At 39.7% G+C, this 14,538-nt stretch overlaps 1 protein-coding gene across 2 annotated transcripts in view; it reads left to right on the top strand.

Moving 5' to 3' along the window:
- Positions 1 to 4,398: 4,398 nt before the first annotated feature.
- KLF7 (KLF transcription factor 7) overlaps positions 4,399 to 14,538 on the top strand; it is a 97,247-nt gene continuing 87,107 nt past the window's right edge. For both annotated transcript variants that reach the window (XM_074191518.1, XM_074191517.1), the window contains exon 1: positions 4,399 to 4,961. In XM_074191518.1, the coding sequence (XP_074047619.1) occupies positions 4,860 to 4,961 (102 nt within the window). In that variant the 5' untranslated portion in view covers positions 4,399 to 4,859. The remainder of the gene's footprint in view (positions 4,962 to 14,538) is intronic.

Below are 14,538 nucleotides of genomic sequence, written 5' to 3'. Positions count from 1 at the left end.
TCCCAAAGGTTCATGAGTCAGACATGGCTGAAATGACCAAACATCAAATTCTGAATACTACAATATGGAATGACTCACTGCCCCATGAAATAATGTTTCTTGGGACTTGGTGGAGAAATAACAATATAACTAAAATTGTTTTTGGCTTAAGCTGTTTTTGGATACAGTATTAATACCAGCTCTACCTGCTCTTTTATCCGACTCTCCAAGGACAACCTACAAGCCATGCTTCAGCTGAGCTGCAACTTCCTTTTCACTTGTTTCATTTGTAGGGAATGTGTCAAGATTGATATAGTTTGGTTTCTCCCGTAGTATGTCATTGGACAAGGATCTCACATTTCAGGTACAAACAGATAAGATAATGTTGATGTCAGTCTAAAACTTGTGTTATTCCCAGAATGTTCTGTTCCATTTTCTGCTCTTCTACAATCATTGAAGTAGGACACAAAAGCAATGAGGATTATTTTGTTTTTCTCTACTTCAAACCAATATAAAAAAAATTCATCATTAATTGATCACTGATGATATGTTTAACTAAATTGATTTTTAGAAGTTTGCTACTGGGACAATACTTATAGCATCTCCTTCATAGTACAATAGCCAGATCTTTCATTCCTTTTGCAAAGTCTACAAAAAGATAAGACCTTCCTTCTCTTCCTCCCCCAAAAGGACAAGACTTTTGCATAGTCAGGGTCACCTCTATGGTATGGTAAGACATTGGAGTAGAACTTGGTAATGGAATATAAATTTAATTACATGAATTTCTATGATTTAAGTTTCTCTCTAGTTCAAACCAAATGCTTCTAACTTTATATCAGGTATGAATTTTTTTTGGGGGGGAGAGGCAATCAGGGTTCAATGACTGCCCAGAGGTAACAACAAGTATGTATCTACATCTGAAATTGAACTCAAGTCATTGTGATTCCACGGCAAGTGCTCCAATCCACTGTACAACCTAATTGCCCCAAAGTTATTATTTATTTATTTATTTATATGAGACCTTTTTGGGGGGAGGTGTTATGATTAGCTTGATACTTACCCTCACTATATTTTTATTAAAGAAAAAATAAATCAAAACACTGGATTTAGACTCAAAGGATATGATTTTCAGACCCAGATCTTACTATTTGTATGATCTTCTCAATATGGTCAGGGATTCCTGGGAGACCCCAAAATCCTTGAATAGGTTTATAAGGTCAAAGCTATTTTCATTATAATGCTGAAATATTTTATTTTCAGGCACAGTAAATAACAATAGATATAACTCACAGAAAAAAAAAAACTTTTGGTTCCTCAATTTTGAAGAATATAAAGACCAAAAAAGTTAGAGAATTACTGGGATAGATGTCTAAAATTCTTCTAGTTCCAAGTCATATGATGTCAGGAAAATTTCAATCTTTACTTAACAGTAGAGATTTCTTTCAGGCTCCATATTAGTGGTCAGTAACTGAATGCTTGGTAATATTTATTAAGTAATGTCTATGATGACCATTTTGTTCAAAATCTAAAGACTCATTTATTTAAATCCCAGAATGCCAGAGTTCAAATTTACTTTATGAACTTTCCCCTCTTCATGATAGTTCAAATTATACAGAGATGATCCATAATACTTGGGTACCCTATCTTACATTGAGCAAAATTCAGTTCACTTATAAGATAAATCTATCCTGAATCCTTTCCAAAGGGGTTTATTTTTGCAAATGAAAGCTGAATCCTATTGGAACATTTTCTTTTTTATAGGCAAAAGTTCTTTTGATGGAAGACAATTGTTTCCTAATATGCAAATTTCACTGAAATGGAGTACTATCACTATAACATACAAAGGGAAATATCCTTTACAAATACAACCATTTGTATCTCTTAGACTATATGTTGTCCAACTTTATGGTAATGGAGAGTTTTCACAGTGGGAGTTTCCCGGCATGAGACAATTACAGGTCTTGCCTCACCCCAATGTAGATAAGATAGTTTTATGCACAAACACAGTTCCAATACCAATGCTTATGGTTTAACTTCACCTAGAAAAATCATTGATTTAACTTTTTATTAGTTTAAAATCAAGTTTAAATATCAAGGCAGAAATATCCAGATGAGTAAAAGGAGAAGAACCTAAGATGGGAATATTCCTCTTGTTCATGGTAAAGAAGGGGAAAAGTATTTTCTCTGAATTTGTCCCCAATTCTGTAATCATTAAGAAAGTAAGAAGGGACAGCTATGTGGCACAGTGGATAGAGCACAAGCCCTGGAGTCAGGAGTACCTGAGTTCAAATGTGACCTCAGACATTTAATAATCATGTAGCTGTGTGGCCTTGGGCAAGCCACTTAATTCCATTTGTCTTGCAAAAATCTAAAAAAAAAAGTAAGGAGCATTTTGTTCAGCTCAATGCAATCTGAGGAACTTCACCTGTACCCACCATTTAAGAATAATAACTGATGGACCAACTCTAAGAACACCTATAAATCATGCTAGATTCTTTCCTTTCCCATATAGATATCTCAAAATGAAGATAAATATAGAAAATGTATATATATATGCTTATAGTAAATATGTCTCCAATATGGTACATATGTATCACATATACTTTGACCTATTTTAATGACCCTGTTTTTCTGCTCTGCCATGGATGTGATTACTATGTATGCATATATGTATATACATAATATAGCTATATATTTATACTGTAAGATAATAAATACATAATAGCAAGCATATACATTATCTTATTTATAGGTAAAAAGTTCTTTGGAGAGAACACAAATGCTTCCTAATATATGAATTTCATTGAAATGGAGTCACTATAACATACACCATCAATACAGCATCCACAGGGAAATATCCTTTACAAATACAACTGTTTGTGTCTCTTAGACCATACTTTGTCTAAGGCATTATTTGCATCCACATGCATGTGTAGACATATGTAGAGGGTATATCCACATACACCTGCATCGTCTCTCCTATGATGCTCGATAGTCCCCAAACCTTGCTTTTCAGCAAGCACTGCTCTGCACAAAAGCACTCTCTGGGTCCACGAGGAAACCACATGGTCTGTCTCCATCATTTTAAAACTCTCAGGCAAGCTGCCTACTGCAACATGGCTCAGGCTCACGCTTAACTCTCCTCTATTGCTTCTACCAAACCCATCCAGGCAAAATCACTCCCTTTCAATCAGTCTGGACAGCGGATTTTTAAAAAAAAATATAAAACCTACAGATTCCCTCTCTACCATTTAGGATCAGAAGGGGGGGAAAAAAAGGAAGAGGGAGGGGAGTAGGAGAGGGGTGGTCGGTGGCAGGCTGGGAACAGAGCCAAAGACAGCCTTCCTTACAGGACAGGTCTAAGCAGCGCCTCCTCCTTTGTTCTTTCTCCCTGATGCTGCATCTCCTTTGCTATGCTCCAGCCCCGATCGCCAATGGGAATTTTGCTGGTTTGCTTTTTTTTTTTAAGCTTAAGTTGGGATTCTTTTCCTTTTGGGCTCCATCTCGGTCCCCAGCCCGATATCGCCGGGTCTCCCGACACCCCGCTCCAGCTCCTCCCCCGGGGGGAAGAGGGGCTCCCTGGCTAGGTAGCCTAGCCTAGATCCGCACCTCCCCGGAGTCTTGGGCCCCGCGCCAGCATTTTTTTTTTTCTGCTTAAAATGGTCAATAGAGGCGAGATCTGGCCTCCTTTCCTCCCCCCGCCCGGGGATGCGGAAGGACCAGGCTTCCTGGGGGCTGGGCTCCCCTGGTCCCCCCTCGCCCCTGGAAGAGGAAGGTGGATTGCAAAAGCGAAACTTGGGTAACGCGGCGGCCGCCTCTCAAGCTCACGCTCTTGGGGGGCTCCCCGACTCCCTCGGTCGGCCCGGGTTAGCCTTCTTCTGCAGGCCCCCCGAATTCCAGTCCGTGTGTGTGTGTAAATGTGCGTGTATGGCCGTGTAAGTGTGTGGGGTTGTGAGTGCGTGTGCTGCCCGCTCACAGATGCACCGTGCGTCCTCCTCCCGCCCCATCCCCGGCTCTCCCTCTCCCAGGCCTCCGCACGGCCGCTCGCTTCTGGCCCCTTATATAGCTCTCTAAAAATAGCTCGCCTTACACCGCCTTGTAAGGCAGAAGGGAGATCGGGCCTGCTCCAATCCCCAGACCCCTCGGCTGCCAAGCCCCCGCCCCAGGTCCCGTCTCTCTGCCCCCGATTGGTCCTCAGTGACTTCATGAGCCCCCCCTCCGTTTACCTTACATGGTCACACGTTGCCTTAATGGACGCTTTCTTCCAAGATCCCACGACTGCGCGGAGAGGAGTGAGGAGGGAGGGAGATTGGGGAGGGGGAAGAGGAGCAGCAGCAGGAGAAGGAGGAGGGGAAAGAAAGGGAGGGGGGAGGACTACAAACTAGCAGGGATGGGGTGGGGGGTGGGGAGGGAAGGGGGGGGAAGCGATCGCGAGAAAAAAAAAATGCAACCTCCCAAAATAAAGAGCAAAGATTGCATTAGGAGCGAACAGCAATGCAGAAATAGATGGCAGCTTCGTGTCAGTGAGTTTGCATCCCCCTTCCTGGTCCACGAGCTGGAGTGATTAGAGCCCTGGAAGGGAATTATTGCATTTACTACAGTGGAGAAGTACCCCTTTCCTGGCAGCCGTTTCCACTGTACATGTTGGATGCCTCTCTCCATCCTCTTTCACTCTCTCTTCTCTCATCTCCTCTCTCCCTCTCTCCTCCGCATTGATTTTTTTTTAAGTGTGACTGAAACGAAACAAAACAAACCAAAAGGGACCCTGGATTGATGCCTTTTTTGGGGGGTGAGACAAACAAACAAATAGACAAACAAACAAACCAAACTGTGGAAGGGGGAGGGTTTCTCCTCCTGCTTTGCCCAGCAGCAGCAGCAGCATGGACGTGTTGGCTAGTTATAGTATATTCCAGGAGCTGCAACTTGTCCACGACACCGGCTACTTCTCAGCTTTGCCATCCCTGGAGGAGAACTGGCAGCAGGTGAATGATTTAAATTACTTGTGTAAATCTTGTAGCGGCGAGACGCTGGGGCTGCGTTGGTGCGGGCTTTGGGGTTTTTAAAGTGGCTTTTTTTAAATGTGTGTATGTGTGTGTGTATGTATGTGTGTATGTGTGTGTGTGTGTTTGTTATTTAAAATGTTTCCTGAAACATACCTACTCTAACCTTACCCCCTTTCCCCCTCCCCCTCCCCCACCCCCATTTGCCAAAGCCAGCAGTCCGGTCCGAACCGTCTGAATTCAATCATAAACACACATCCTAACACTCCCAGGCTTGCCGACCCTTCCGTGCTAAGAGATCCGCCTAACTTCTCCGTTTAGGGTTGGGATGGCTGGATTTGATAGCGACATATCTATAGACATACGTGCGTGGATCGGATCATAGACCTTACTTTCTCCCTGCTTAGTAACTTAAGGCAGGTTGAGGGCTTTCAGCTGATTTTGACAACTGGCAGGTGGTAGAAAAGGGATCGGAGAGGCTATTTTCAGCTAATTAGATTGTGCCCATAAAACAAACAATAAAAAGCTTCATGGAGGGGGGGGGTCTCGAAAGGGTGGACGAGGAAAGAGCAGGGGACCGGTAACAAAAGACGCTAAGCAATATCTAAGAGTAAGGCACGCAATTGTTTTGGTTTTAGGTTTATAATGTTATTTTCAGCTTCCGCCCCCATGGAGCCAAATGCCTCTAGAAGAGAAAGGGGGAAAGAAAACCCTGTTCCCTTCAGCTACTGTTTGTTGTTCTCATTCCTGAGAACCCTTTAGTCCGTGCTGGCAGCCACACATCGCTTAGAAAGGGGTGTGGTGTGTTTTTGTGTGTTTTATTTTATCTTATTTAAAAACAGGAGCCTTGAGAAACTAATATGACGCCCGAAGAGACCCCGCATGTAGGTCTTCAGGTGGTCTGGGGGAGAGAGAAGTGGGGTTGATTTCAAGTCTTCATTAGACCAGTACAATGCTACAATACAACCTACTGTGAGAAGTAGATAAAGAAACTGGCAGTAGAAAGTGTGGATAGCTAAAAATCATGGTTCTGCTTGGCTCCAGTCTTTCAGAACCTATTGGGGGGGGGGGGGGGAGGAGATCCTTCAGGAAAAGCTGTGACCCTGGCTAAATTTGTACCATTTTCCCCAAGATGTGGCTGAACAGAAGTCAGCAAAGCCAGAAAGAGGATCCACATTTTTTCCTGTTGACAATATTAACTTGTAGTCCCTTCTCAAGAATCCACTTTGCCATTGGTAATAGACGTGAGAGGAACAGCATGTGGCTGCCAGGCTAACTTCGATGCCCTATGACAGCAGCTTGTTAAGACTAATGAACTGCTGAATTTTCCCTTTGCAGGGATACAGAACAGTATTTATCAGCATTGAACTGATGTCTAAGTTACTTCTCTACTAAGTGAGCTTTTTGTACAAGAAGCTTATTACAGGGATGATGGCAACCCCAATTCTCTTTTTATTGTATCATTGTTACCTAGCTGAGAAGTGATTAGGGCAGTGGGAGCTTTCCTCTAGGTTTTGGGCTCTCTTCTCTCTGTATGTAGAAGTGAACACCATATGCATGCCCCTGTGACTATTCTGTCAGATATATTTGACTTTACTTCTCTATGACAGTAATGAATATGTTTTCACACATTATTAGGATTTCATTTATAACTGGATGCCATAAGACATTTCCTCCCTCTGCCAATAATACTTGGGTTAAAAATGCTCATCCCCCTCCCCATCTTCTTTTTTTTTTAATTTTCTAGCAGGTTAATTAAATTGAAAAACATGATATAATTTCACAATTAAAAAAAGAAACCTTTTATGACATCAGGTTGGTAGTGTTGAATCAGTTGTATATTAACCACAGTCTAGACAAGTTCAAGGAAAGGCAATCTTGTTCTACCTAGGATGTCTAAAGGCTGACACTATATTTGATTTGTTGGTACAGTTCTATGTAAGGAAAGTGAGTTTTATTTGTTTCAGCATTGCATGATGATTAATCATGAAACTTTGTTGTATTTGAATTTTTCTTTAGCAATATGGTTAGAGCCCCAGGCTCTAACCTGAGTAAAGCCTGCTTCTTTCATTCTTTAGTAGCTAACAGCCTCTGAGTATGTGAAAACAAACAAATCAAACCTACTTGGCTTGACTGTGTGATGAAAAGTATTAGATCCATTGTTCCTCCTTCCCTCCTCCTCCTTGCCCTCCCCACCAATGTCTTTTTATTGGTTTTCTGATAACAGGAAGCAGACTCTCCTTTAGGTTTGGTATAAACCCTGCATCCCTAACTTTTTACCTCTTTGCCAAAGAACTGTAACCACATGGTTGGAAGCCAGAGTTAGATTTAACTTGTGGGAGAGTGCTTATAATAAACAAAGCATCACCTCCAGTAGGATTTCAGTTTTATGTCCTATAGTCTTACATAAGTAATGGAAATGTGACTATAACCATGACGGGGGCACATAATACTAATTCATGTAAATATTGTATTTTAAGGTTTGCAAACTTTTTGTTCTCTGTATCATTATGCCCATTTTATAGATTTTACTTACATATTCTGTTTTGAAGGATTGCAAAGTTTTTATTTCCTCTATTATTGTGACCTAACTCAGGGCATAAGAGGCTAAGTGTCCTTTTGTGACTTATAGAGGATTTGAACCTAGGTCTCTTGACTTCAGGTCCAGCACTAAACATAGAAGATACAGTCTTAAACTCCTTTCACTTTTAGTACTTCCACCTTATTGCTTCCTAATGAAATGTATAAGGGCAGTTGCATGGAACTGTTGGGCCCAGATCACCATTTAGGTTTTGAAATTTTGAATACTGATTGCTCAGGACAGTGCAAAGGTATTGCTAAATGCTGACACTGCTCTCCACCCCCATCTTCCATACTGCTCTGGGGGGAAAAAAATAAAAAAAAAACTCTTTTGTCATCTTCTGCTAGGAACCCTGAGCAAGAGGAAGGAAGCTTCCTTGTGACATGAGGTGGGCTGTTCTTTAGAGGTTAAATAGAGGTAATTATTAGATGATATTCTCACTCAAATACTAGCTTTAAAGAGAACCTGAACTAAAGAAGAAAATCCAAATAATCTGATTTAGTTTTAAGAGAAACTGTGGGTTAGATGTTCCAGTCCAGGACATCTTTACATTTAGGAATTGAAGCTGGTTTCTTTTTATCTTCACATTTTGTTTCATGCTGATAATATGGGATAATTCTTCTGCTTCATCTTTAGTGAGTCTGATGTTAACATCAGTGATGGACAGGCATAGCATCCAGGATGAGAATTTTGATTGTGGCTTTTCAGGCAAGGGAATTATGCAGGGACCCAAATCTTGAAAATGCTGCCTATTGACTTTCCTGTAATTTAAAACAAAAATGAATCCCCCCCACTTTAGCTATTATGCATTTCTAGGCTCTGCACACTTAGAATCATGACCCAAGTAACAGCCTCTCTCCCCATCATGTAAATTACACTGTGCTCATGCGGTCTATTATTTTGTGGAATTTAGCTGACATACAACTCTTAATGTCCCCAAAGTAAGCTTTTGAAAACTTGCAAGAAAATTCTTAATAACGCTCTGAAAAAGCAGGGGAAAGGCAAAGGCAGGAAGAATATTGGTGCATTTTGCAGGGTATTATTCCTTTTTTTGGGGGAAAGGAGATAGATGGCTACATCTTCTCCTTCCCTGTCAGTAGATAGAGATGATGACTTTCCTGGTCCTAGTTTTCACTTCCAAGATGAAAACTGACTTGTAGCTTTAACTAAAGGGAACACTTCTTTCAGTTTTTTTTTTCAATTCTGAAAATCTGAAACTATGATTTATCCTTGATTTGTATTGTTTCATTGTGGAAGGAAAAGCAGAGAAGAGGGCATAATGATGTTCTGTAGATCTTATTTGAAACCAGTTTTGCTTCATGCCATCAGGAGCATGGCATGTTTATTTGAAAACCATTTTGAAATTCTGTTAGTTGTTAATGCTGATTCATAATTGGCAGATGGGGTCAGTTTCAGGCCTCTTTTCTGCTTGGAGAAAATTTTCCACTGCTACTGGAAACAAATAAATAAATCAGAGCATTCCTTTCCCCTTCCCCCATGCCTCATTGTTTTAGACTAATGGCATACTTGGCCACTGTAAGAACTAAAGCATCCTAATAATATTGCAGTTTCATCTTAGTTCCAGCCACCCTGAAACACTTTTTAGAAGGGCCTCTGGTACAAGGTGTCTCTAGGGGACAACCTGCAGAAGTGGTTGCCTTCCAAGAAAAGTCTGTAGAGAAAGACACTGGATTTGGCCTTTGAGCCATGCTTCTTCTTGTCCTGTACATCAAGGAAGGCTGCCTTCTCTGGGCCCAAAAATCCTAATGCTATCACAAAAAGGACAAAGCAAACTCAAATCTCCCCATCCCCGGTCTTGTCTCGGTCCCCAATTTGCAAAAAAAAAAAATTAAACCTTTTTATGAATTATAATTTCTTGGCAACAGCATCAGCTGGGTGAATTTGTAGACACAAAGGAGCCTTGCAAACCACACTGAAGGCATAAAATATCTGGTGCTTGTTTTGTGTGTGATTCGTGTGGTCTTTAGCTACAGTAAATGTATTTCTTCATTTTACTATATTTGGCCATATCTTTTTTTTAAAAAGAGAAATATCTCTCTTACCTAGATTTCTCTTAATAGATATAAGTATATGATAGTAATGATCATAGGGTAGTTAGTAATGGTCATAGGGTAGGATTTAGTATTTTTTTTTTAAATTTGCAGATGTATCAATATTTTCTTTTATTAAGGGAATCTGCACTATCAGAGGGTCTCTACTATTTGTCAGTCTAGATTTCTTATTGATGTTTTATGATGAGGTGAACTGTTTGCTTTAAAAATGTTACTGTAGTGAAACTTTTGGGAGGGAGGAGTGAGAAGGATTTTTAGGTTACTATAAAAATGTATATGGAAGAAAATTCCCATGTTTGGTGCTTTGGAAACATTGTTCCCATTTTCCTTGCTAGAGAAAGAAGATACCATCCTTTTGATTTTTTTTTTGTTTGTTTTTCATCCTAAAGGAGAGGGTGACATTGGGGTTCCATCCATTTAAAAGACAGAACAGAAGATGTAATGTGACAGCCTTACTCTGAAATGATTTATATGTGTATGTCAGAGGCCTTAGGCAATCAAGTGTAAGATTATTATTGTTATTGTTATTATCATTATGCATTCCCTGCTTGGACAATATCTCCGATCCAAAGAGAACTTTTACCTCTCCTTTAGAATTGGGACAGTCCAAAAAAAAAGGTGATAATAGGGCTTTTAGTAGTATCTCTGCCTTTTATATCTCCAGATCCCTTCCTCTCCAGAGAATTGAATTGTCACTCTCTATTTTAAGCTCTCTGTGTACCTGGGAAGTGGTCATTACTGAGTCCTCCTTCAATCTCTCTCCACTGTCAACTTATATCTGCTGCTGGGAAGAGAAGAGTTCAATCTATTTTGTTCAGTCCAAATTGGTACATACTGATGTCTTTAACTTCCCCTAGCAAAGAGTAGTTTCGAAATGACCGCTACCTCTCTAATTTTGCTCATTAAGGACAATCCTCTTCTTTTCCTTTTTTTTTGGGGGGGGGGTTAGGTTTATTTGTTTTAGGGTTTATTACTTTGTGTGGTTTTGTTATAACTTTGTTCATTATACTTTTGTGTGTGTGTGTGTGTGTGTGTGTGTGTGTGTGTGTGTGTATGTATAGATGAATAGGTAGGACTGGGGTTTGCTGAAAAGTTAGGACAGCTCCTCTTCTTCAGTAGCTGTTGATGGGTCTAAGGATTTATTTTATCTTCATGTACTTCTGCTTTTCTTCCAGAATTCATCAGAGCCTTTGCTTCTATTAAGTAAGTGGAGGTGTTTTAGTTAAATAAGAGGAATACTTTCAAGTTAGAATTCAGGGATGAAGAGATTATGAAACTCTTATAGTCTATTAATTATTAAACTTTGTTAGATTTGGGGAAGGAATAGGGTTGCTGAAGCTGATCTTTTTTCATCTTGCTTCACACTTTTTGCCATTAGAGTAGATGTTCATCCTTTAAAACACGCATACTCACTTGAGAAGAATTCCTTGTGAAATTCACCACATTGGTTTTCTTAAGAGTCACACTCAAGGTAGAAATTCGCTGCTAATGTAAGCTTTTTTTAATCAACATATGTGTGATCCAATATTCTTGCTTCCTTTTTGGGAGGCCTGCTTATTCATAGGATTGTCCTCATAGAATGTCCTCCTTGCTTTTTCCTCTCTCTCTCTGTTTCTCTCTCTGCCCCCCTCTCCTTTCCCTTCGTGTGTGTGTGTGTGTGTGTGTGTGTGTGTGTGTGTGTGTATTGCTCTAAGAACTTTACCCTGGCAGGGATTTTCATCTATTTAGGTTTCTGAATAGCAACCCTCATGTATGGGTACTATAGTCACTGGTCAATGATAAACATTAGTCTAATATCAACATCCTGTCCATCTTGAATGCAGATGTGGTTTTTTCTGGTGATAACCTTGCCTATTTGATGTGATAAAGGTATCTTTTAATACTTGTTATAAAATATTCTTGCTTTTGTTGAAAATAGGGAGTCTTTAAGGTTGGTGTTTGACACCAACTGATTATCGAACTCAAATTGTACTGCCTGAAGTATAATTGGTGCCTAGATATGGTTACAAACCCTTTGACCCAGCCATACCACTACTAGATCTGTATTCCCAAAAGATATAATGCAGAGAGGAAAGGGATATATATGAATAAAGAATATTTATAGCAGTCTGCAACAGATTAGCCATGGGGCATTGCGGGTACAGTTTCATCTACTAGGGCCCTTTCAAGGTCCCCTTAGATCAGTTAAAGCTGGTAAGGGTGTTACAAATATCCAGTATGGATTTGTACATAGTATAATCTCCCTGGCCACACTAGATCAGGAAATAGCCTTCTCTCAGAAGTGGTTAGAGCTGGCTATTTGCCTGCCATCTGTCACTAAATATACAGGGTTTGTCAAAAATCCCTGTGTAACATATTGGGAGTCAAATCCTTGTGCATGCAGGCCTGGATTAGAAGCCAAAGGTAAGAGAATCAATAGAATTTTAAATCTGGAAGGAACTTTAATGATCTTATAATCAAACCATCTTATTTGCCAGAGGAAGAAAATAAGACCCAAAGAGAGGCACTACCTTGATCAAGGTCATGTAGTTAATTAGAAGAAAAGTGAAATCTAGAACTTGAGTATTCCCAGTTCTCAGATCCAGTTCTATTCTTTTATATGGAACATGGTATAGAATTGCTCTTAATTCTTCAGGCTTCTTATATTTGTGATTTCCTTGCTGTTTAATATACAAGATGCAAAAATTCTTGGGGATTGGGTATTGAATTAAAAAAATTAACGTTACCTGGAAGAATAGACAGGTCTTGTACAGTAAGTAACTACCATTATGTGAGTAATGTGGAATTGTATATGGGGGAGAAATACTTGGAGAGGTAGGTGTGGGAGAATTTGGGTTGGGGGCGGTTCTGGATAGAAGATAGAGCTGGTGTTTCATAGAGAAAGCTTCAAACTAGAAAATGCTTTGTCTTTGACCTGCTTCCAGCAGAGCTTGCAGCTCTAATGGAAATCCACGTGCCAGTTCATGAAAACCTTTTGTGAAGTGTTTCTAAACTCTTGAGTAGGTTGGAGGAGCGACAAGGCTCTGCTGTTTAAATGTTTAAAAGGGGGAGAAGGGAACCTGCCCCCCTCCCCAACTCCACTATATTTGCAACCACCAACAAAGAGGAGAAAGCTTCTGTTCTCTTTGTTAATAAGATGACTTTAGGGGCCGGAGATGATGCAGTATTGGTTCACCTAGTCATTCATCCCTTGGGAGAGGAGCAGTTAGTTTCCTAGGTTTGGGTGAAGGAGCAATTCTCTGGTTCCTTTTCCTTTTCCTTTCTTCCAGTCTCCCTCTGATCCCTCTGAAGAGGCAAAGAAATCCTAACAGTGATATTTGCTCCAAATGTGTAAGGTGTGAAAAGAAAGATTAGATGAACATTTTTTTCTGATATCCACCCCATCCACAATCTTGTGAATAACCTACAGTTTAGGAATAAGAGGGCTTCTGAAGTCTAGGGTCTACAGTTTAGCCTATTGGTTAAAGGGGACTATCCAAACAATATTCAGTTTTGTTTTGCTCTCACCCGGAAGAGTTAAAGGCAGTCCTCTGTGACTCTTATTTCATAATAAAGGTGCCTAGAGATTTGCTTAACCTGATCAAATTTCATTTCTGGTACCTGTGTATTGTTCAGCATTGCATATTGCATTCTTCTTCTATCTTGGTTCAAATAATTCATTCTTTTCCAAGACTGCTTTGAGGTTTTAAAGTGATGAGCTTCTATACAGATATTTGTCAGATGATTTCTGCATCTCTGTATTCCTATAAACTGTACTCATTCAAAGCAGTTTGAGGTTAAAAAAGTCTTTCTAGGATAAAGACAATAAAGACACTGAGAAGGATCTAAAATGGGGCTTTTTCAAGATATTGTAGGGTCAGGTATTGAAGTAAAGAAAGTATTTGTAATGGCCCTTCCTTTTTTAAAAATTGTTTTCATAATTGGTGCTAGTTATCCAGATTCATAGGATCCTAGATTTAAAGAAGGAAGGAACATTGGAGATCATTTAATCCAATTCCTTCACTTTACAGCTGGAAAACTGAGACCCAGATTTCTCCAAGTCCACAAAGGTAGTAAGTGGCAAAGTGAGATCAGAGCTCCAAATCTGACATATTCTCATTCTCTCTCTCTCTCTCTCTCCCCCCCCCCTTGTGTCTGCCTCCATCCCCTGTCTCTCTTCCTTTTTCTCCCTCTTTGTCTTTCTTTCCATTGCTCCATCTCTTCTTCTCCTTCCCTTTTTTTAAGAGAATTTTTTTTTGGTATGGTTGGCAAAATAGAATGATATGAGGGAAGTGAAGGGCTTAAAATTAAATAATGCTTTTTTGAGAAGTTCACAAGAGCAATAAAAATTGCAATGATCTTGACTAAATTATTTTTCTGAGTTTATTTCTCCACCAGTGACCTCTACCTTCACTCTCCTTTCAGATCCTGGTTAGCGGCGATTAAATAGAGAATGGTCTTGGTTTTGGCACCTAGTTTGTGGGATGAGTAAAAGGGTATTAGGAGTAGAGACTTTTATTAAATTTTTTCAGTTTCTGCCTTTTTGTTTGTCATCTTTGGTCCTATTCACAGGCCATAGTCACAGCAAGTATTATAGGCCCTAAATTGAATTTATCTGAGTAATTGCAGGCATAATGTAACTGACTAATACTAGATTATGGAATTTGCATTCTTAGGTTGGTAAGATAATAAGGGCTTTTATTTATGAAGCACTTTACTGCTTATAAAGCACTTCCCTCACAATAACCCAAATTTTATTATCTTTCATCTTAAAGATACAAAAACCAAGGTGTCCCGAGATTATTACTTGCTTAGTAACAAGTGTCAAATCCAAAAATAAAACTCTGCTCCTTTGGATTCCAAATTCTATATTCTTTCTAATATATCAGATTGTCTCTACATATCTAACTCTTTAAGAATACATATG

This window comes from Macrotis lagotis, chromosome 6 (genome assembly GCF_037893015.1).
Source record: "Macrotis lagotis isolate mMagLag1 chromosome 6, bilby.v1.9.chrom.fasta, whole genome shotgun sequence".
NCBI classification, from domain to species: Eukaryota; Metazoa; Chordata; class Mammalia; order Peramelemorphia; family Peramelidae; genus Macrotis; species Macrotis lagotis.
Note: the sequence above shows the minus strand (reverse complement) of the source record. Positions and strands in the feature narration are given on the sequence as shown.